The sequence below is a fragment of the Pituophis catenifer genome, unplaced genomic scaffold (assembly GCF_029215685.1).
Source record: "Pituophis catenifer annectens isolate HBS135680 unplaced genomic scaffold, rPitCat1.0.hap2 SCAF_1, whole genome shotgun sequence".
NCBI lineage: Eukaryota > Metazoa > Chordata > Lepidosauria > Squamata > Colubridae > Pituophis > Pituophis catenifer.
In genome coordinates this window covers 197325453-197349812 of record NW_027256881.1, presented here as the reverse complement: position 1 = coordinate 197349812, position 24360 = coordinate 197325453, and the positions used below count along the sequence as shown (strand labels likewise).

Here is a 24360-nt window from a genome sequence, read left to right as displayed (position 1 = left end):
TTAGAGATGAGGATGAAGGGTAATATTGGTTTTTTTAAAAAATAGATGAGGAATAAATATGGCAAAAAGGAAATATAGAAATTGTAAATTTAATTGAAATGACTAAACACTGTTTAAATTTGTGAAGCGGCCAAATACTCTGTTCAAAGAAAATACATTCTATGTTTGTATGTGTGTTTCTAATTATTGCTATTTATTCATATTTGTTCTCTTTTATTCTTTAAAGTTTATCAATTCATTCTTTATCTTAATATCTTTATATTTGTTTGGGGTTGGTTTTCTTCTCTTTCATCTTTTTTATTGTACAGCAATCTTTCTCCTCAAACCTACCACCTCTCTCTTTTCTTTCCTTCTTACTTTCTCTTCCCCCCCTCTTCTTCTCCTCCCTACTTCCTCTTCCTTTCTCCTTCTCCTCCTCTCTTCCTCCCTCTCTTACCCTCACTCCTACTCTAATTTCCCTTCCCTTCCTTCATCCCTCTCTATTGCTGTATCCTCTTATGCGTATGGACTACTCAGAGGGCTGAAAAAGTTATTTTTGACTTTTGACCAATCCTTGAATTTACGCACTTTTGACCAGTCCTCGAATTTACGACTGTCCTCACATTTTACGTTTTTGTCCTATCTTGTCACCATGGTGAAGAGAAGCAGTTGTGAAATGAGTGACACGGTTGTTAAGAATGCTACAATGGGCATAAATGATGACCAGTCATAAGTGCGAAGTCCGGTCAAAAGTGCGAGGACCTGTCAGAAATGACTTTTTTCAGCCTCTGAGTAGTCCCTATAGTATACACATAGCCATGGCCACCTGGTCACATGAAGGTTGACAGCTTCTGCTCCTGTTAGCCGAGCAGCCTTGCTGGTCGCAATACTAGCAAACCTGTTAGAACAATATTAGTGAAATAAATCCTGTTTTTACTTCAACCTGTCTTGCCTCAGTCTGTTCGTCCCTAACAGGGACATAACAGAATCGCTGCAGTTGTTACTTTAGTAACGTAGTTAAGTGAATGTGGCTTTCCCATTGACTGCTTTCAGAAGATCGCACATGACCACATGACCCCAGAACACTATTACCGTCATAAATGTGTCAATTGCAAAGTGTCTGAATATTGATCATGTGACCATGGAGAAACTGCAACGTGTGAAAAACCATTGTGTCATTTTTTTTCAGTGCCACTGTAACTTTGAACAGTCACTAAATAAACTGTTGTAAATCAAGGACTACCTATCCTTTTCTTAGCCACTGTATGGAGATTGCTTTCTTTCCTGAGAGTTTTTTTCAGCAATCTCAGTCTAGCCTACAGCCTGGGATTTCCTAATGGCCCCCAACCCTGTTTAGGTTCCAAGCCCTGCAAAAGGTCGCCTTAGGTGTGCGTGGCTTTGAACGCGGCTCACAAAAATGTGCTCTGTGGGTAAGAGGTCATTGGACCCGACAAGTCCTTCCCCTTCTTCACCGCCAGAGAGCAGCACGAGGCCCCTCGAAGCGATACCGCATTACTGACGGTTATCACCAGTTTAGTGCCTCGCGGGCCTCCGTCGAAGCACTTACGAGGCAGGCCCCACATTTCTGCTGATTCTCCTTCCGCCTTTTCTCTATAAACCCCAGAAGGCACCGCGAGCAAAGGCGGGGTGGAGATGGGAGGTGGGGGGTGGGGAGGAAAAAAAATTACTTTGCTGAGCGTCCTCCCGGCACGCATGCGCCGCAGCGCTTTCGTCCGGCTCGCCCTTTTTCGTCCCACGCGCCCTGGGTCCAGCAGGCGGCGCTGTCAGGGAAGCTGCTGCCACGGAGGCCTTGGCGTATCCCAGCGTCGTGCGCAGCGAGCGTCTCCCCCCGGCCCGACGGAGTGCCACGTCTTTGGTGCGGCGGGGCAACGTCGGCTTGGCTGGCTGGCTGGCTGGCTGGCTGGCGCGGGAGGGGCGGTTGCGCCGCGCGTCCGTTTGCGCGCCGGAGAAGCCCGCTGCCACCGCTCGGCACCCTGGTCGTCCGCCGCTGGGCCTGAGCCATGGGCTCGTCGCAGAGCGTGGAGATACCCGGCGGGGGCACCGAAGGCTACCACGTCTTGAGAGTGAGAGGAAGGGGACTCCGTGGAAAAAAAAGGGGGGGGGACGAGCGCACGTGGGAAGGCGGTGCACGGAGCGGGGGGGTGCGGGGTGGGGTGGGGAGGAAGAAAGCACCCCCGGCAGGCGAAGAGTGCAGGAATGCGGGAAAATGCCGGGAGTGGAGCTGTTCTTGGAGCAGCCCTACGGCTACGTCCCACGGGTGACTTCCAAGACCTGCCAGACTATAAGCCCTACCGTGGAAAGAGTGGGGGGGGGGTTGATGACCTGGATTTAGAGGATCAATTCATCCAGAAATATTATTCGTGGGGATGAGTATCTGATCTTCCTCCCCCCTCCCAAAAAAAACACCTCCAGAAATTAGTTTTTCTACTTAGCGCCTCTCTTAAAAGGAGGGAAGAGAAACCGAGAAGGAAGTGCCTGTTTTTTTTTTTTTGTTCTTTATGGGATGGCCGTGGAGTCGCGTTCACCTTCCCAGTGGCTCTGTGGGCTTGAGTGACTCCGGGGGAATGTGTTTCGGCAGGTAAATCTTTGCCTGGATCCGGGAGCAGACATCAGTTTCGTGCACAGATCTGTTTTCACGAGCTTATCTCATGATGGGCAAGCCTCCCTGACCTTGGTTTCCAGCAACGGTATTGATCTGGTATGCTGGAACAAGCCATCCTGTGCGACAGTTGCATTACTGCTTCTGGATCAACCTTTGCAAATAGTCAAGACTTGTAATAACTTTGTTGGCACTTTAAATGTACCCTGATCGGCATACGTTAAAATGAAATTTCGTTGCATAACAGTTCTCAAAGGGTCACCACCTGCAAAATACACTAGTATAAAACGCGACAAAATAAATGAGGACAAAATTATGCACATGCCCACATATATTATGATGGCATGTAATATGATCGCATATAACAAGATGTGATGTACAATATCTGAATCTCTTCTGTGGAAAAATCGGGGGGGGGGGTGTCTTGTCACTTCTGCGCTATAAAATGTAATCTGTCTTTCCCGCTTTTGGAGAAGTGATTGTTTAATTTAAAAATGTAAGATGAACTTCCAAAGCATAATTGGCTAATAAACTTAATCCGGTAGAATTGTGAAATAAGCCAAGTTGGCAGTTAAGATAACTGATGCATGTTAAGCCATTACACTATTGAAGCATGTTAGCAGATGCAAGTGGAGAATTGATCTCCGTTGTCTTAACTTCATATACCCTAAAACGTATAATTTCTCGGAACTTCCCTACACTTTGGGATTCATGTTAGTCCTGTTATATGTTGGTGGAAGTGTTCTTGTTTTGAGTAATATACCTGATTTTTTTAAAGCAAGTGTATGATGCAGTTTCAGCAATTTTGTTGCACTTTCTTCAAGTGAATTCCACAAAATACAATAGTAAATTGCAGCTTGTCAGGATGTCGAAACTTTCACATTAGTGAGATTTGTTCATTTCTTTCATCATCATCTGATTCCAGAGTTATTACAACTTTAGTTGATTCAAATAACTTTTTTCCATATAAATAGGCATCAAGAGGTAAAGATGTTCAGTAATTTGTATTTTAAGGATTTCTAGACAAGAGATATGAAATACTTTGTTCAAGATCTGATAAATATCAGAAAGATGAATCGTGTTGTCAGTTACAAATTCGATTAATTCCAAATTTAACAGTATAGCCCTAGAGATTTGTGTTAACTTCTCCATAAACATAATTAGAGATTGGATTTGCAGCAGTGCTTCCTTAACATTTTAGTCTACATTGATATACAGCTCTCTTTTTTTTTTTCTTCTTTCATTCAGTCATGTTTGATTCTTGGAAACTGTCTGGATAGGCCCCTGCAGTTTTCTTGGCATGGTTTTTCTGAAGTACCATTGCCTCCTTCCTAGGGCTAATAGAAAGTCAGTGATGCAAAGTCACCCAGCTGGCTTTATGCGTAAAGAGGGACTAGAACTCAGTCTCCCAATTGCCAACCTGGTGCCTTAACCACTACACCAAATGGCTCCAAGATAGAAAATAACTTATACTCTTGGTATTTTAACTGTTGAAGAAATAAAAGGTAACACAAATGAAAAGTAATGCCACTGTGTCATAGAAACTATATTAATTATACTTCTTTTAGGCCATTTATATGTCATCTTTTTTCTGATATACCCAAAACAATAAGTATTTAGAAAGTAATGGAAAAAATGCTATACAGTACAATAATATACAGTAAAACAACAGAATGTATCGTATTTAATACATAGAATATTTGCTTAGGTGTGCCAAAAAAGTTGTTTTTTAGGTGGGATGGGGACCATATTAATTTAATAATAAATAAATTTTCAATATGGTCAAGAGTGAGTTTATCTTTTACATGCTGGTTTGAAATTTTATGTTTCTTAAAGTCTGTAATTTATCAACTTTGTTCAACACTCATAATTTTGAAAGCAGCTGTTTATTTAAGAGTGGGCAATTTTTTGATGACCAGGCAACTTAACACTTAGGAGTGATGAAGAGTGCAGCGTATGTTATATATCCATTGATTAGAAAGTCAGCTATTGATGTAGACTCCTTAGGCAGCTATGAGGCAGTTCTTACTGAATAAAAAAACATTAGATATGTATTAAGGTCTCTCATATATAAAGGCATTGGATTTATGGCAATCTGACTTCTTCCTCCGAGATTTTTTTCCCTTATTCATTTTTCACAGAAATTGATAGTAATAGAAGATACTTTTCCTGGGTTTCCCCAATATGAAATGCTGTAATACATTCGCAATTAAAAAGTACTTTTCTACTAGGCAATAAAGTCATACGATATAGTAAAAACTATTGTTTGAAATCACAGTGGGATTTTCCAACTAGTATTTGTAGGTTCCTTCTTGGTTAGATTGTTATACTGCTGAGTGAGATAGTGGCTAAATGGGGAATGAGTTGCCATCAGTTTGCTGCATTCTTATTATCCTGTTTTTCTCCAACATAGTTCAATAACTTCTGGTCTTATGTATTGACATTCCTAAGGGCTGCATAATAAATTGCTATTATGAATTGGAGACATACAATTCAGTCCTTATTTCTGGTGTGTTTGCTTGTTTTTGCATTCTAGTCATAACATTAAATAGAGGTACTCTTTACTAGCTTCATTTAATAAGAAAGCTAGGAGATTTTGCTGTGTTTCAAATCTGACGAATATCACAGTTCTTCACATGAGGGTCAGAACCTGACAGAATTCGCCACGTCTTCCATGTAGCATAATCTTTCTTTCCCCATCGGTTTAGCTCTTGCAAGGGAAACTATATTTGTGCTTGTTTGAAGGCAGGTTTAAAAGTGTTCATACAACCTGTGGCCAAATAAACAGTATTTTGAATGCCGTGGATAAGAGCCATCTAATTCAGGTAAACTCAGACACAGTACAGCTTCCCTTTGGACCTCTTGAGTCAGTCCAAGGAGATAGGGAAAAGCAATGAGAAAGTACTGCATGGAGCCCCATGAAAGTATCTGTTTAAGTTCTCTTCTTTCAAGCAAATGCCTGAACATGGTTTATGACATTCCTATTGTCACTAAGAAAGCAATGTGGCAGAGGAAGCACCATTGCGACAGTTTAATTTATATCAGAATATTTTCAAATTAAATATTTTTTAAAAATCAGGAAAAATACTTAGTTACAGGTCAATGAAGCAAATGGGATAATACGATGAAGTTAATAACTAGTGGAATATGAAACTTTTGACATTACTTATCCTAAATCTGACCCTGGATCTAGTGACTTCAGATCAGTAGAACTTGGAGCCAAGGACCCATAAAAAGAGGAAAGACAGACTCATATACTCCTTATTTGACATAGATATGCAGATCTCCAGAATGTGACAGAAAACTTTAAAAAGCAGATGTTTCAAAAGTCTGGAATATCTGTCCAGTGTTTCACCTATGTGAATTTATTGTGGAAAATATAACATGAATAAATATGTTGGATACAAAAATATACTACAGTATGCAAGAGAAAACAGCATTATACCAGGTTTATACATAAAACAGTATTGTTGGGTGTATATATAAGTATCTGTCAGAGAGGAGATGTGAATTAAATAAATGTTAGATTAAGAATATATAAGAATAAGAATAATTTTATTTCTATACCGCCCTTCTCCCAAAGGACTCGGGGTGGTATACAGCCTATTAAAAGCACAAGACAAACATCAATTAAAATAATTTAAAATTATTGAATAATTTGGCTCAATTTAAAACCCCAGAAATTTAAAACACCCAATTTAAAATTATTACATTGATAGCCCGGCCTGGCAGAACAACAGGGTCTTGAGTGCACAGCGAAATACCCGGAGGTCGGAGATCTTACACACTTCTGGAGGCAGTTCATTCCACAGGGCTGGGGAAATCATGCTGAAGATACATCAGCTAAATGAAATAAAATGTAGTCCATTCCCACATATATTTTGGAAAGATCTGCTAATTAATCTATGACCAAAATAAAAATGTGAGATTGGTTAAACAATTTACTTTACAAGCTTTTATACAGAATCTATTAGTTCTTTGCCTGTGTGGATGTTAAACTAATTTTTGTTAACATTTTTGTCTTTTCTAACTTTTGCAATATAACTTGCATGTTAGTGTTCTTTTAAAAGACACTTTTTGCCTCAGGCAGTGATTTAGAATAAATTCTGTGTGCTTTAAGACCCCAAAGAGACACATAACCTCAGGGAAATTTGAACTCTTTAGTACATCTAATAGCAATTATGTTAATGGAGAACTAAATCAGAGATTTACAAGGGATTTTTTTAAAAAAGTAAGTATTTGCTGTCCTTGTAAAGATCCTTGGTAGCACATTCCATCTTCTTTGTTTGCTTCTGAACAAAGTGATGAAACTTCTCATAGATAACTAGAGGTTATCTAAGGCATGAATGTGGATATGGCAGTGTTTCTACTGGGTAAGGTAAAAATAAGCAGAGAATATATTTGCATTACTGTATGCTTTATATGACCTTTAACTACAGAATAAAGAATTATACACATTTCTGCAAATATATTTGGAAAGCAAACTGAGATTGTCATGGTTCATATAGTAATAAATTATGCACTTATGAACTTACCATATTACTTACTGTAGAAAAGTATTGTTACCTAAAATTACTTGCATGTTAAATAACCTTTTTAAGATTGAATTTTGGCAATAAGATAATCTAGATCAGGGGTGTCAAACTCGATTTCATTTAGGGCCGCATCAGGTTTGTGTTTGACCAGGGGGGGCAGAGTGGGTGTGGCTGGGGTGGGGGTAGACAGCTCAACGTCACTCGTGCTGGCCCAAGCACTCTGCCACAAAAATGTCAAGGTCTGTTTTCAGCTGGGATGGCCTCCTGCAACCCTCTGCCAGCAAAAATGGAGCTCGGGATGGCTGCATACACCCTCACAAGCTCCATTTTCGGCTGCGATGGTCTCCTGCAACCGCAGGCCACTCCTTCGCTGTTTCCAGGGCGGTCTCGCAGGACAGATCTAAGCATCTTGTGGGTTGAATCCAGCCCCGGGCCTTGAGTTTGACACCCTTGATCTAGATTATTGGGGGGGGGTTGTTTGTTTTTTTGCATTCTTATGGTCTATTTGGTTAGAACTCTGCTAGAATGAATGGTAGTACAGTACCCTAAAACAATCAAATATATGTAGCTGTGTGCTCTGAGACTCCTCAGTGTAGGTGATTTATTTTCTTGTAACAGTTGGATCAATTTACTTAGAGCTTTTTCTCTGAAAAAGAAAGTTGTTTCTGAATAGTTCAGTGGAATCTTGTGGTAGCCAATTAAAAAGAAAAAATGCTCAGTCGATTTTAATGGAGGGAACTGAAGCTTTGCCTTTAATGCAGACTGTATGTTGAAATGTTTTATTACATTATCTCTCTGCTGAACTATCAAAAAATTCTGCCTTCAGCATTTTGTAGTTGATAAACTGGTTGCCAGTTTTAGGCTTTCTTATCAAAAACTCTTCTTAAGCTTTTTGGATTGAAGGTGATATCCACAGTAGTTTAAATTTTAGATGATTATGGAATTTTAAAAATTCTAAAATAAGAAAATTGACTTACAAATGAGTCCATGTAAGCTATTTGAATCAATCAGTGTTAGTTATTAGTGGCATCTATGAAATCATATCTGTAAAACTTTCTTATCACATCTTATTAATCCAGGTCAGTTCTTGTACCACTATTCTGCCAATTAGAATTTATCAGATGAAGACCAAGTATGTCCAGATTCTTTCCTCTCATGTATTCTTATAATTGCAGGCCATCAGATCACATATTTGTGGTTTAAATAATATTAGAAATTGTATATTAAATCAAATTTTATGTGCTATGTGGCCTCTATAAGACAGCAGTTTTAGAAGATGAGAAGGTTAATTAACTCTTCTTCCAAAACTTTGCCTAGAGCAGGATGATAATCCTGCTAGTCAGTACAGGTAGTCCTCAATTTATGACTACAATTGACCCCAAAATTTCTGTTGCTAAGGGAGGCAGTTAAGTGGGTTTTGCCCCATTTTACACCTTCCTTGCCACAATTCTTAAGTGAATCACTGCAATTGTTCAGTTAGAAAGACCACTGTTAAGATTCCCCATTGACTTTGCTTGTCAGAGGGTTGCACAAAGTTACCTCAGGACACTGCAACCATCATAAATATGGATCAGTTGTCAGGCGTTCTGAATCTTGATTATGTGACCCATGCAAATGCTACAACAATTTAACTGTGAAAAAGATGATAAGTCACTTTTTTCAGTGCCATTGTAACTTTGAATGGTCACTAAATGAACTTTTGTAAGTTGAGGACTACCTGTATAACAATAATCTCAAACTAACTCATAAACAGTATATAGGCAATAATAAACAAAATACAATATTTTAAAATAAATTTTAAAATACATGGTCCTTCTCAAAGTTTAATAGGTGTTAATGGGCTGCCTAGTGGCAGAATGCAGCTGAGCAGTCTTGTTTAATGGTTCCTTCCTTCCTTCCTCCTTTTGCCCGAGGCATTCTTTCCATAAGACTGTTGGTAATCAGACCAATTTGTGGTCAGGTTAAAAAACAGAACATGAAGACTTCCCTTTGTTTCCAAATATATCTGTAAATTAGAGCAGTTACATATAAGGGATGTAGGGAATTGTCTGAATACCAATTTTACCAAACATTAAAATAGATGATTAATACATGTTATTGTAAAGTAAGAATTGACAGTTATGTAGCATTATATATATAAAATAGAACACACACACACACACACACACACACACACACACACGTATATATATTGCAGATTTTGTATACATATGTTATCTATCTATCGTTTTTCAATAGCCATCCAATTCTCTGAAAGTGATTCTGGGAAGTGTACATACAGAACTTAACTATAAAACACTTAACTATAGGAGACGTTGATAACAACCGGAATATGGCAGCCATCACAAAATGTCCTCAATCCTCTGGGATTCCCCAGACGTAATAACATAGCCAGGTCTTGAAGGACTTGGAGAATATTGAAAAGAATGGAACTAATCTTCCAGGGAGGAGAAGATCAAGGTGGGTGATGTGGCAAAGAAGGCCCACCTCCTGGGACTTCATCCACCAGACGAAGTTCCCTGGCAGACGGAACCTGCAGGACGGCTTCTCTGTTAGGCCTGACAGGGCAGGCAGGTGTAATCTGGGAAAGCCAGTCCCTCAGCTAACCCAGGCTCATGGCCATGAAGGGCTTTAAAAATCAAAGCCAGCACCTGGAATTGGACCCAGAAGCAGACTGGCAACCCATGCCGCTTGCAGAGGAGAGGTATATGATAGTCCTTGACTTATGATGACAATTGAGCCCAAAATTTCTGTTGCTAAGCAAGACATTTGTTAAGTGAGTGTTGCCCCATTTTATGACCTTTTTTGCCACAGTTGTTAAGCAAATCACTGAAGTTGTTAAGTTAGTAACACAATTGTTAAGTGAAACGGACTTCCCCTACATACCGCCTATCAAATATCTGAATTTTGATCATGTGACCATGAGGATTCTGCATCACAGAGTTGTAAGTGTGAAAAACTTTTTTCAGTGCCACTGTAACTTAAATGAATGTTTGTAAATCAAGGACTCCTGTAATGTATATAGGTAAAAGATTGTAAAATGGGACACTACTCACTTAACAGCTGTCTTGCTTAGTAACTGAAATTTGGGGTTCCATGGCTTTATGATTGTGATGAAATACAGTTCCAGCAAAATAACCACAAAAGAGACTAAATGATATCCCCGAAGAAATTGGTAGACAGCCTGTATATAAATATTATTAATTAACGACATAAAAAAACATCTTTAGTTATTAGACTTCAGGGCTTCAGAAAGGTCTCAAACTTTCCTCATGTTTAACTGAAAAGGAAGAAAGCAGTCGTTATTTTTCCCTCAACATTTTTTTTAATTGTAGTTTTCTGCTGATTTTAACACCTTATAGATTTCTTGTTTAAGCTATCTTCCTCAAGTAATGTACATTGAAAAGAACCTGATCTCCAGTAATCACCAGAAATAGGTATTGTGTAGTGTAATAGAGAGAGGAATGTGAGAATGCAAAGATAGCAACTGTCTGCAACTTCTTAAACCAAAGGTGTTGTTTCCTGGGGTTGCGGTGTAGCTATGCAAGGCAGCTATACAATCTTGATACAAGATGGAACCAATTTAATGAGTCACAGAAAGATGCTCCCTTTTCATCTGTATTCTCTGGAACAGATTTTTGCTTCAAATCCAAAAACTGCAGTCCTAATGTCTGCAGATTTGTTTTTGTTCTGTCAATCTTGGTTTGGCTCTAAGCTGTTTCGCTAACCTGTTAATGGAATTTCCTTTTGAGCTATTATTACTCTTAACTGTGATATTTAAAATATGATCTACATCTTTGCCATTTATCATTTTTTTAAATACATTTTACTATTTTATTAGGAAGTCTAGCTTTCTGTGCTATTAACTGTTTATTTCATAGCTATAATCTTGTTCTTATTTTAAAAAAAGAGAATAACTAATACTTCTTACCATGTGTAATGTAGCTGTGTTCAAAACAAATTCATAGGTGAATTCATGGTAATAGATCGTTTTATGCAGAGGTTGACTTGTATATTTTGAGAAAAGACTCACACAATCAGAAACTGGAAAGTTATTGAAACCTCATTTCAGAGACTGCAGCCCTTAAATTGCAATTGCCTATGTGACAACTGGATTTCCTAAGATACGTCCACAGTTAGTGTCTTGATAACAGGACTTGTTATCTGTTATTTCCAAGAGGTGGCATATATTTGTCTTTTTAAATTGGTTTGACTCTCTAAAAGTTTGTTTCTCCTGTAAGCATACTGTTGGCTTGAATTAATGACAAACATTTATGGTTTTTATTAATGTTTCCCATGATGCTGCAGTTGCTACTTTTGATTATTATTATTTTCCATGTATTGTTTATGTTTTAGGTGCAAGAAAATTCACCAGGACATAGAGCTGGATTGGAGCCATTCTTTGATTTTATTGTTTCTATTAATAATTCCAGGCTGGTAAGTGAATCCCCAAATTAAAACTTACGGATGGGTACCTGAAAACATAAATCCAGATTTATAACTTCACAATCCAATGTTATGTAGTTATGCCTGGGGAGGGAAGGTAATAAATTTTTCCCAGTTGAAAAGAGCTCCTGATTTATAAAAAAATAATTTGAGACCTGCTTGTACAAGCAAATCTGTTTCCTCTGGGAAGTTTAGTTCACGAAAGGAAACACATTGTTCCAGGCATAGATTCCTTTGATTCAAAATTCCTACTGATGGGTTGTTGATGAAAGAATAAATAGGTTGTTTTCTTGGTTTAATTCCTATCTTGGTAACTATTATATGAATTGATTATATGACAAATGAAGGCAAATAAATATACGTTTCCCAGGATAATGTTGCAACATCCAATCTGGGTTGGTTACCGAGACTAGAGATTTAGTCTTCCAAGTTTTCGGACTGGTACTGGAACCAGTCAGGGAACTTTTTTTTCAAAGAAACACAAGTTCACTGAGGATGGGCTTCAGCACGAGTCTGAAAGCTCGGAAGACTAAACCTCTGGTCCCGGTGGCCAACCCAGATTGGATCCTGATTTTATGAGCCCAGAGAAGACAAGATTATGATACCTGGGTTTTCCATGCCTTTTGAAATACAGGTAGTCCTCAATTTATGACCACAATTGAGCCCCAAATTTCAGTTGTTAAGTGAGACATTGGTTGTGTGAGTTTTGCCACATTTGCCACAGTTGCTAAGTGAATTACTGTGGTTACTTAGTTAGTAACCGGGTTGTTAAGTGAATCTGGCTTCCCCATTGACTTTGCTTGTCAAAAGATTGCCAAAGGTGACCACATGACCTTGACACACAGCAACCATCATAAATATGAAAGAGTTGTCAAGCATCTGAATTTTGATCATATGATCATGCGGCTGCTACAAAGGTGTAACTGTGAAAAACAGTCATTGGTCACTTTTTTCAGTGCCGTTGTAACTTTGAACAGTCACTAAATGAACTGTTGTAAGTCAAGGACTACCTGTACTGTATGAAATCCCTGGCTTCTCCATTTCAGCTGTGAAATATATATGGGTGGTTGAGGTACATATTAAGTGTAGTTGGCAAAAAAAAAAAAAAATCTTGGTTTTTCAGAAAGTTTTTAAAAACTGTCAGATTTTTTCAGCCGGGGGGGGGGGGTCAGTTGGGGTATCGTTAATTTATTGTTGATTGGTGTCATCCAGTCTAAATGCAGATGCTGAGGGAAAGTTAGTATATGGTATATATGGTTTGTTATGAGGAACAAATAATTTTTAGAAGAAGAGAGAATGATTAAAATTATAAGAGCAGGCTTCTGCCCATTTTCTTGTAAGAAAATGAAAATTTGGTGCGTTAGGAAAGGCATAGGTTTAATGCTAGGAGTGCGCAAAACGTCCTATTCAAAATGTTTTTCTATCAAATACTTTGAAATGCTGATACATTGCCATAGCGTGAGCATAACTGCCAATGAGTTTAGCGAATTTTTATCTTTATACCTTCCTTAGAATAAAGACAATGACACGCTGAAGGACCTGTTGAAAGCCAATGTGGAAAAGCCTGTTAAGATGCTGGTCTATAGCAGCAAGACCCTGGAGCTCCGAGAGACATCCGTAACCCCCAGCAACATGTGGGGAGGGCAGGGCTTGCTGGGCGTGAGTATTCGATTTTGCAGCTTTGATGGCGCCAATGAGAACGTGTGGCATGTGCTGGTAAGTAGAAGCTCTATTTTTATTTTTTATTTTTTTTATTAGAGAACAAAAAGATTCTGTGTGAAGAATCTTCTGGTTTTAACTTCCTTTTGGCTATGTGCTTCCAATAGGAATTCACCCAAAATGGCATAGAAAAAAAACAATTAGTTGCCTATATCTCTTTACTGCACTTTCTTCATTAAATTAAAATTGCTATCAATAAAAAAAGTGTGATGGCTATCATAGAGTTTGTTGCATATCTAGAAATAAAGCTTTTCCATATGTTTTTGGTGAATATTTTTTTAAAAACAAGGAAGAGATAACATTCACCAACACCGCAATACATTTAATGCATTGTTACTTATATTACTTTGTCTCCAAAACAGTAATCAATGTGCAAATACTTTTGGGTACATACCTGTATATGCACATTTTCAACAACTTCTCTATTTTGAAGACTGTCTTTTTTTTTTTCCTGAGGTGCATTTAATTTGTTAAGGAAACTGAAAAAATATTTTAGTGGTTATGGGGCAAAAGTGTGGAGCAAATCTTAATCATACTGACACCTGGAGTATCATTTTCTCTCTTTTTCTTCTCAAGCCCCCCCCCCTTTCTTTTCTTCTCTCCCGCCAAGTATAAATTAACAATAACAGAGTTGGAAGAGATCTTTGGAGGTCTTCTAGTCCAGACCCCTGCTCAGCAATAGTCCTATACCATTTCAGACAAATGGCTGTCCAGTCTCTTCTTACAGTGTGCATGTGGCCATGTAGTCATCAGCAGCTAACTTGATTTTAGAGAGTTTTTAATTTTTTATCTATCTTTTGTACTTTTCTTGGTCTGATTAAGGTATTTACTTTTTTTAAAAAAAAATTATGTCTTGTAATTAGGAAGTTGAACCAAATTCTCCTGCTGCAATTGCAGGTCTTAGACCTCATAGTGACTACATCATTGGGGCAGATACTGTCATGAATGAGGTAAATATGTTATTTCATTTATTAAAAAAAAAAATCAAGATTCTGACCGTTTTAGACTGAACTCAGATTGCTCATAATTATTTGCAATTGGTTTTGTGATAAGCATTGTTGAGCTTTCTTTTTGAGTAGTCATACATAACTTAGAAATTAATATTTATTATTATTAATTTTATTAATAATTTAAAGATGAGCAGAAAAAAAAGTAAAAACAGCAAGGAAAGGTTATTTTAGAATTTGTGCGTACATGCATTTTTTATTTTTTCTTATCGGTAGAAACAAACTAATGAATGTTGTCATCTGCTAAAATGAGAAATTCAGCTCATTCTGAATTTCAGAACATTAAAATAAAATAAATAAAATATTGTTGATTAAAATTAATTGAAGTGTCAACTAAATATGTTTTTTCCTTAGTCTGAAGATTTATTCTCTCTCATTGAAACACACGAAAGCAAACCATTAAAACTTTATGTATATAACACTGATACTGATAATTGCCGAGAAGTCGTTATTACCCCAAATACTGCATGGGGTGGAGAGGGAAGGTAAGTTGATTTTGTTCAAAGAGATATGAAATGTGATTAAACTCATCATTTTGGTACTGTTTCTGGGTTGTTTCCACACAGTCAGATTTGTACCAAACTGGGCAGATGCAATGACAGTGTAAATATTTTTCATAGATTTAATTTATGTTAAGTATTTTAAGATATTTATTGTTCACCCATGAACTCCATTTGCATTTTGAACAGACAGAATGTATGAGGAATAATTTGCTAGTGTGATTCTGTTTTACAATAAAACTTCTTAGGGTAAAATTCATGTCAAAACTCAACTCACATAACTGCAAGATTTTGTCCATCCCCTTTTACTGAAAACAGGCTTTAAATTTTCATGTTGAGTGAATATTGTAATTCTGTATATTATGAATACTGTATTTCATCTAGGTTTCAATTAATTTAGAAAATAAATGTCAACTCTATGGGGCTACTGATTTCTTTTGGCTGTATAATTTTCCATGTGACTTGTAGATTTTTAATTAAGTTTTTAATGACCCACTTCAAATTTATAGTGTATTAATATGTCCCTATATCATGAGAATAGGGACGCAGTGCTCAGTGGCAGTTCAGCGGTTCGAATCCCTAGTGCCACGTAACGGGGTGAACTCATGTTACTTGTCCCAGCATCTTCCAACCTAGCAGTTCGAAAGCATGTAAAAAAATGCAAGTAGAAAAATAGGGACCACCTTTGGTGGGAAGGTAACAGCGTTCCATGCACCTTTGGCGTTTAGTCATGCCGGCCACATGACCACGGAGACATCTTTGGACAGCGCTGGCTCTTTGGCTTTGAAATGGAGATGAGCACTGCCCCCTAGAGTCGGGAACGACTAGCACATATGTGCAAGGGGAACCTTTACCTTTACCTTTATATCTTGAGAAATAAAGTTCTTCATTCTGTTCCTATTTAGCTGAAAAGAGAATAGTATGCAAGGTGATCCGTCACAACCATTCAAAGTTATGATAGACCCAAAAATAGTGATTATGATCTGGATTTAAAGTCTCAACAGTTCCCCCCCCTCCCACTCCTGGTCTGTGATCACACTTTGGGCCTGCATTTATGGACATTTTCAAAGTCCCACAATCAGATGACTACTATTTATGGTGGTTTTCAGCATTTACTTCCGGTTTCAGCAAATAATACCCATTGCAAAGAATGAGTTCATTTAACAGCTGCAGCATTTGTTTAACCACCACAAAAATAAAATCCAATGTGGTCACATGGTTAACACATTTAACAACCAGCACAGCCTACAGCCATAACTCCAGTCTCAATTATGGTAGTAAGTTGAGCACTTCTTATTAAGGCAAATTGACAAATGAAAGAGGCATACCTCTATATTCCCATGAAATTCCCATGGGATTTCTGTATAATTATGTAACTATCGGGGGTCCTTGAAAAGCTTTATTCTGAGGGAGGGAAGGCTATGAAGTTGTTCATTAGATACTTTAGGCCATGGGATTTTATATGGCCAACCATTCAAAAGTTTCTAGTTATTTTTTTAGAGTCTTTATGTGTCTTGGTGGCAATAGTTTATAATTGCTCTAGAGATGTGTAATTTTTGGAAATGAGCACAATCCTTAAAAATGAATTAAAGTTGATATTTTCAATACCATGCACGTGCTGCTATTAAATTCATAAATGTAGTATGGCTATTTAAGGATATTGTTTAAATTCTGTCCGTACAATTCCTCAAAGACAATTCATTGGCATGGGATAATTGTGAACATATTTAAGGCTAATCTCGTTTTTTTCTTTCTTTATATTTAAAGCCTAGGTTGTGGCATTGGCTATGGATACCTGCATCGAATACCTACTCGTCCTTTTGAAGAAGGAAAGAAAATTTCTCTTCCTGGGCAGTTGTCTAGTACACCTATTGGTCCACTCAAAGATGGCTTCACAGAAGTAAGTTGTCATCCTTTTCTTTTGCAGCCTACAGTGTGACTCTCCGAACCACTTCTGGTGGAATAATATTCCTGTTTTGTAACGTATTATTCCGATACGTACCTTACTTTTCGGAATATAAGACCCACTTTTTTCCCCCCTTAAAGAGGTTGGAAATGTTGGTGCGTCTTATACACCAAATACAGCCATTTTTGGCCTCCCAAAACCCCGCCTCGTGCATCCTGTTTTTGCCAAGAACAGGCCCATTTTTCGCAAAAATGGGACGCGCAGAAGGTTTGGGAGGACTGCAGCGTGCTCCTGGGAGCCGGGGAGGGCAAAAACCGGATGCGCAGAGGCAAAAAACTATTTTTTTTCTTGTTTTCCTCTTCGAAATCTTGGTGCGTTTTATACTTGGTGCGTTTTATAATCCGAAAAATACGGTATGTTCTTTTCTAAGCATTTATTTCTTGTAACATCTTACAAAGCAGCAGCTCTCTGATAAAACAAGTGATCTTTTTAATTAGGTGCAATTGTCTTCAGTTAATCCCCCTTCTTCACTACCACCTGGAACTACAGGAGTAGAACAAGGCTTGGCCGGTCTTTCCATTAACACGACTCCTGCTGTCCCTAACGTGCTCAGTACAGGTTTGTCTTTTGTGTAATCCTAATACCAGTGTTCTGTTTTCTAAATGTAATTACATCGGGTGAGTGACAGTCTATTTAACTTACGTGCCATGTACAGTAATGTGCTGTATAGCTACGAAATGGAACATTACTGGAGGGCTGGGTGGAGAAGGGTCTGACTCTTGAAGATGTTGTCTTGAAGACCAGATGTTAAAATCTCAGTTTCTATAAATAGAATTCTGCCATCTTTCTTCTGTGTTTTGTTGTTGTGGTGGTGGTGGTGGTGGTGGTTGTTTATTGCTAGTCTTATGAATCTGCAGTAATTTGATTCTGAGGGGGTGGGATACACTCTGGAACTCCACGCATTGCAGCACAAGGTTTTTCATTAAGGAGAACGAATGAGCAAATATGAGAGTTCTCTAATGCATCCAAAACACTAATTAGGTTTTGTTTTCTGTCCAATATTTTTCTACATTTTTAATGTTTTAGAAAAATTTAAAAATCATCTCTTTGGCCAAATTTTATATATGGTAGGTGATCAGCAGCAAGCATTGGCTGTATCTCACCTACCTTTGTCACCTTGAGATAAAACAAGGGAATAGGGGCTTACAGCAAATTCCTGTTTTCTCTTACAAAGCAATAACAAGCCACAAAACAGTCCAGTTGCATTGCTTGGAACAGATGGAACCCACAAAATGATATTTCTCAAAACACACAAGCACTGAAGCAGAGTTCTCCAAATGCAGATTTCAAGCTCATAACATTGGATTTGTTTTTGCATGAACGCTTTTCCTAGTTGTCTTGAACACTTTAAATCTAAGGAAGTACGAGAAGATGAATATGGTTTCCTCCCAAATCATTTCATTTTAGATTACTTGGGTTCATTCATTCATTCCTATTTTCATTTTAGAATAAAGTTACAAAACAATAACACATATTAATTATTTTGGCTTGTTTTTTTTAATTTATTTTCAACATTGAGGGACATGCTCTGACACAAAAGGACTTGACATCTCCATCTTAAAAAAAATTGAAAGTGGTTAATAATAAAGATAAATAAACCTAAAGGCTACTTTTAAGGTAGATGGGTTGGGCTAGGTCAGACATTTTGCTGGATATGTTCAAAATAGCATTTGAAAGATAATATGGCTTGTTTTTCATTAGGTGTTCCTACAGTACCATTATTGCCTCCTCAAGCAAATCAATCTCTTCCTCCAATTAACTCAGCACCTCCGTTACCAGGTATGAGATATAAATGTCGATGAACATTTTTGTATGTAATAGTGAAAAGGGTGTTTTCAAAAACAGTGGATATAAAAAGTCTACACACACACACCCCTATTAAAATGCCAGTCTTTTGAGATGTAAAAAAAAATCAGACCAAGATAAATCACGTCAGAACTTTTCCCACCTTTAATATTCTGAAGTGATTTATCTTGATCTGATTTGTTTACATTTCAAAAACCTGGCATTTTAACAGGAGGGCGTAGACTTTCTATATCCCCTGTAGAAAATAGTCTGTGAATTTTTTCTTTCATTCACTACAGTATCTGAGTAGATTTTTTTTTTTAATTTGACTCATGCTGTATCGTTGGTTAATTTTCAGATGCCGCTCCAAGAATGTAGTTTTAGATATATTACATTTACTTATACCAAAGAGAACTCAGAACTAGTTCTGAGAACAAGAAGTGCTAGCCAAAAGATTATGATAATTTTATTTCAATTAATATGTGGTGTGGCTAAATATACTATTTCAATTAATTGAAAACCATCCATCTTTTTATAGATACTATAAATTAGAATGTAAAAAAAGATGCATTTTCATTTCATATTATATGAATAGAGAGAGCCAGTTTGATGTAGTGGTTAAGGCACCAGGCTAGAAACTGGGAGACCATGAGTTCTAGTCCCACCTTAGGCACAAAGCCAGTTGGGTGATTTTGGACTAGTTAGTCCTTCTCAATCTTAAGAAGGAGGCAGTGATAAACCACTTGCAAAAAATCTTGCCATGAAAACTGCAGGGGCCAATCCAAGCAGTTGTCAGGAGTCAACACTTATTTGAAGGCAAACATACGCACACATATGCAAATACACAAAAATGATATGAATATACCAGAACCAAGATAATCTTAATTTAAGAATTTTTTAAATAAAATCTTCCATAGTCTATTTAGTGGGCAATTCACTTGATATTTTGTTTACATGAGCCCTAAAAGAGAATCTGAAATTAAATGAATTTTTAATAGCAGCTCTCTTTTTCAACTCAAGCTCTTTGTGAAGTTTGTTTAAAACATGAGTTCATACAAGATAAAAACAATTAAAAAATAAGTATAATGACTCTTTACCTCAAGGTTAGCACTAAAGACCTTGCGTGATTGGATTACCTCCACAGTGGTCCAGACTGGATGAGGATGTTTTAACAGTTTTGGACTGAGTATCTTTGTGCAGTCTTGTGTCTGCCTTTGAAATCAAATGTATGGTTTCAGCAAATTAGTGCAGGTTAGAATTTACAATTTGAAGGAAAAATATATATAACTGAAAAGCATTCTTATAAGAGGACTATTCCAAATATACAAAAAAGACAGAGGTGGCCTTGTGTCCTAACATGACAAAAATAAATAGAAATGGGAACTGGGAACTCTGAAAGGGAAAGAACTGTACTGGTATAGCAATGAAACCTATAAGACTATTGGAAATATTTTGCAGTTTATGAGTAACAAGACCTTTGCTCCTTGTCCATCGGTAACATTTGGGACAGTATTCATATACATTTTTGAAAATCATAGAAGAACCGTTCTCTGAAAAGATTTCTTAAAGGTATATAATACAAAGGATTATAGAAAAATTGCAGCTGTGGCCTCAGAGGGAGACCTCTGAGTCTCCCTCTGAGGGCTGGGCAGGGGACAGAATGTATCTGCCCTCAGTGTGGAAGGGATTGCCACACTCGAATTGGCCTTTTTAGTCACACTAGATGCTGTTTTAGGACTTCTTTCCAGAGCACGATACCATAGTCTTTTGAGACTGAAGGAAGCCAATGATGATGAGAAAAATGGCACTCACTGTATATAGCTGTCTCTCTTGTAAATAGATTGCTTCTTAATACATTATGTGAGGGAAGGAAGTACATGCTGGCTATTTCCATCTACGCCCATTCCTTGAAGTGATACACACGACCAAGGATATCTTCTGGATATCCATGTGTCTAATGTTCTCTCTTCAACATATTGTGATTGTTAGAAAAGACTCAAAGTGTTCCTCCAATAAATGCCTTTGTCACTTTTTTTTTTTTTCTGCTTCTGCAAGTAATATGAACTTCTGAAATTTAGCATCTTATTTTTATTAGGATTGATGGCTTTACCTGCTGGACTTCCCAATCTGGGGAACATCCCTAACTTGAATTTACCTGGTCCGCATTTAATTCCTGGTCCTGGATTAATAGACATTGGGCAGCCTGGTATGTTTGATAAATTTCTGAACTGACACCTAATAACTCTGCCTAATGATTTTAGTTCAGCCCTGTTGCACATGACTTTATGTAACCACTAAATTATCTTAAGTTTATAATAAGTAAGGCTTCCATATGTTTGCCTGTAGCCCAGTTTAATTCGGTATTATAACATTTAGACCCCATTCAGGTGAAGAAAAGCCCCTGAAATCCTATAGAGAATCCTACGAAAGGAGAACGCTTTCCCTTATTTTTCTTGCAGTCCCAACACTACTGTGCATTATTACACAATTTGTGTCCCTAGATTCTTCCAAAAATTACTGCCATAATATAACTGATACAGAGAAGGGAAATAAATAGATGGAGATTAACTGTTTCTTTATTTTAATTTTATGTTAATTAGATTTAAATTTAAATTATTTTAAGTTAAATTTAGTTTCTGTTCTTATTCTTTTTGGAGTGCCACTTCACCTGCTAATCAGGATGCTGTTGTGTGCTAAAAATTAAAACTAGATTTGGCATCAACTAAACAACAACCATCATGTCATATTTCATTGGCATACTTGAGAATAGAAAGTAATGTTAAATCTTTTTGATGCATTATTGTCAGTGGTACAATATTACTGTGAAATAAAAAGCTTCCTATGTAAATGTAAAGTACAGTTCTACATTTACTGCATAAAAATGCAAAAAGCTCTATGAACCCTGGCATATAAATTGATTTTTTATATTCAAGTCATTTTTCTGAAATCTTCATGAATAGATATTGGATAGGACAGAATTCAGAGGACCGTGAAAACAGAATCATATGCCCTTTAGTTTGTCTGCATGTTTTTGGCTAATGGTTGTTTATTCATTTGGACTCTATAAGCTGCATAAAGGAATGTGATTTTTCTGAAGGGGAGGGGAGGATTCTCATACGAAATACCTGTGCCATAAGAAGTTAACAGCAGTCTTAAAGCTTTGATGTGTTCTGATTAATACGAGACCTGGCAATCTCTATAGGCAACAAGGGATCCTTAAGTGGTGGGCCATGATCCTTTAAGTCATGAGGAACTTTTAATAAAGTAATAACATTTTTGTTTCTTGCTCACACAAAGCAAGCTTATTTCGTGCCCAATCTTAACCCTAATGAAATAATTAGTATATTAGCTATCACACTTCCATTTATTATTTTAAGAGGAAATGGAACTGCAAAATGTGTGACCCTCCAGGAAATTAATCTCTGTAGTAGAAAGATCTTGCTCAGGATACACATCTGTAGGGACTTTTATGGAAAGCCTCTTCTCTTAGGTTCTTTGTATATATCCCTACCATCTTCCTTGCAATACGCAGATGCAGTGTAAAATTGCTCTTTACAAATGACATAGCTCTGTAGGCTAATGACTTACGCAAGTAGACTGCAAGCTCGTTTTTGTCTTCTGATGTTCTTAGGATTGCCACCACTTCCTTCCTTGCCTCCAGTCAACCTGTCTGGGATTGCACCTCTATCACCGGAATTCCTTGCCAAGTTCCCATTGGTCAATGAGATACCCACTCTGCCTACGGATCTGTTGTCTTCTGTTCCCATCACAACAAGCTTCCCTGCGAATCCTGGCACGACTGTAAATGTGGAACAAACCTCTGCACACATTCTGGATATGGCTGTTCCTCCCCCCATGGTTACTACTGCTGCTTCTAATGCTTCCACTGTCAAGGCATTGTCTCCTGAAGACAGAGGAGATGGGATAACTTCCTTCAATGAAAAGCCAGCACCCTTGGTCACAGATACGGCTGTGTCTGAATCATCATAACTTCAACTGATTGATTGGATTGGGCTTGATATATTTATTCAACAACAGTATATGCAAACTATCATTACTTTCATGCTAGTTTGTATTTTGTTGTCAGAGTTCTTGTAAATATACGGAAGGTGACTTAAGAGTCCAGATTTTTACAAAGGGCTTGGTGTAGGGTAGAGAAAGGGGAAGGAACTGCTTATATTTAAAAAAAAAAAAAAGAATAATAAAAAGGAAATATCAAGGTAGGATATGCAGGTGTCCGCTGCCAAAATTGAGGATTTTTTAAAGAAAAGGTGTAATCTGACTTCAGTAGGCTACCTTGCTTACTTTCCCCCCCACAAATTTGCTTCTCTTAGAAATGAGCAAGTAATTCATGCTTGTAGTATATGAAAACTTTTTTTCTTGTACTTTGCAAGAATTAGAATTTTGGTAATACATTGTGAGGGGTAAAAGTATTTACTTTTGTCCAAGTTGTACATTTTAGCAGTATAAAGATCTTCAAACTAGAGCTCTTTTATTAAAAACTTCAGAACACAATTTGTAAATTCAGCCTCATTTTTAAATCTGCCTGTATGCAGATCTTTCTGTTGAGCTACTGCCCTTTTACCTAAACCTAGCCTCTGTTGCTTTGCTTTATAAACCCACTGTCAAAAGTATTGTGAAGAAGTCAAAAGGAAACCTCATAATATTGGACATAGCTCAAAAACAGGAAGATGAAACTTTTGACCTTTTTTTTTGTAAAACAGATTGTATTGAAAGAGCTTACATAATGGCAATAAATTCTGAGGATTTTATCTTGTAGCATTGGGTGAGCATATTATTAAAACTGAACAGGAGTAAATACACAATTGTAACACAGTTTGGGAATGAAAAACATTTCCCAGGCACATATATTTCTCCTTTCTCCCCCCCTCCCCCCAAAAAATTTCTTATTGTTGGCTTTGCTGAGTTGGAATTTCTGGAAGGCCACGGTTCTCCAATTCTACAGAAAATATTTATTTTTTAAAAAAACTTAATTATTCATTGTGGCCCAGCTAGTAGCAATTTAGATGTTATAGCATTCAGCTTCAAATCCAATTCTGTGATTATTCAGTATGGGCCTGAGCAAGGAGCCTTAGATTAATTGAATCCAGATAATTAATACAACTCTTTTAAACATATATATTGTTGAAAAATTGGCTTTCCTTTTCATGTAATTTTGGAGTTCTAAAGCAAATATTAAACAAATCAACACATACAATGTATATGATTTCCTAGTTGTTACCACCCCTCCAGAAGTTTAATTTTAAGGTCTCAGGTGAATGGAAGGCTATATTAAGGTTCGGTAGGCAAACACTTTGTTCAATGACTCTCAATTATGCTCATACATAATTGTGTGTATAACACTTGACAGCTTTTAGTCTCTTGAAAGCATTACTTAAAGAGACGGTCTCTATTTCCTGTCCTGGTGGGAGAAAGAGGAAGAGTAGTCTGCCTTTCCATTACTCCTGATCCTTTCAAAGGGATCCATTGTAGTGGTAGTGTACCCTCACATCTGAGAAGAGATCACTGCCAAGATCATGACTAGCTCTGAAAAGCAGAAAATGGAGTACAATGTGTTCTGCCAAAAACAGGTACAGTAAATGGCTCTCCAATGTTAACAGATATAGTATGCTTCCATTTTAAGTGAAATATTTCCTGCCTACTAGTAATATGAAGATATTCGTGTTTACTCAAAAGACCTCCTGGTTCAGACAGCTTATGTCCAAGTTATTTGTGGAATATCAACCTTGATCTGGGATTGCAGGGTTGATAACTTTTCTATGTCCTTTCTGACTGTCTCCAA

The 24360-nt window shown here is 37.4% G+C and overlaps 1 protein-coding gene across 1 annotated transcript; it reads left to right on the top strand.

Moving 5' to 3' along the window:
* The first annotated feature begins 1850 nt into the window (after positions 1-1850).
* Positions 1851-23775, top strand: GORASP2 (golgi reassembly stacking protein 2). The gene is made up of 10 exons (XM_070937085.1): positions 1851-2063; positions 11491-11571; positions 13093-13296; positions 14163-14249; positions 14661-14791; positions 16574-16706; positions 17210-17330; positions 18474-18551; positions 20653-20763; positions 22189-23775. The coding sequence occupies exons 1-10, from the start codon at positions 2001-2003 to the stop codon at positions 22545-22547; spliced, it is 1368 nt and encodes a 455-aa protein (XP_070793186.1). The 5' UTR covers positions 1851-2000; the 3' UTR covers positions 22548-23775.
* The last annotated feature ends 585 nt before the right edge of the window (positions 23776-24360 follow it).

Bases quoted from the DNA above. Each gene is read 5' to 3' on its own strand.
- GORASP2 (XM_070937085.1), top strand. From the start codon at position 2,001: ATGGGCTCGTCGCAGAGCGTGGAGATACCCGGCGGGGGCACCGAAGGC. The intron at 16,707-17,209 runs GTAAGTTGTCAT...CTTTTTAATTAG, and splicing joins TCAAAGATGGCTTCACAGAA to GTGCAATTGTCTTCAGTTAA. The intron at 18,552-20,652 runs GTATGAGATATA...TATTTTTATTAG, and splicing joins CTCAGCACCTCCGTTACCAG to GATTGATGGCTTTACCTGCT.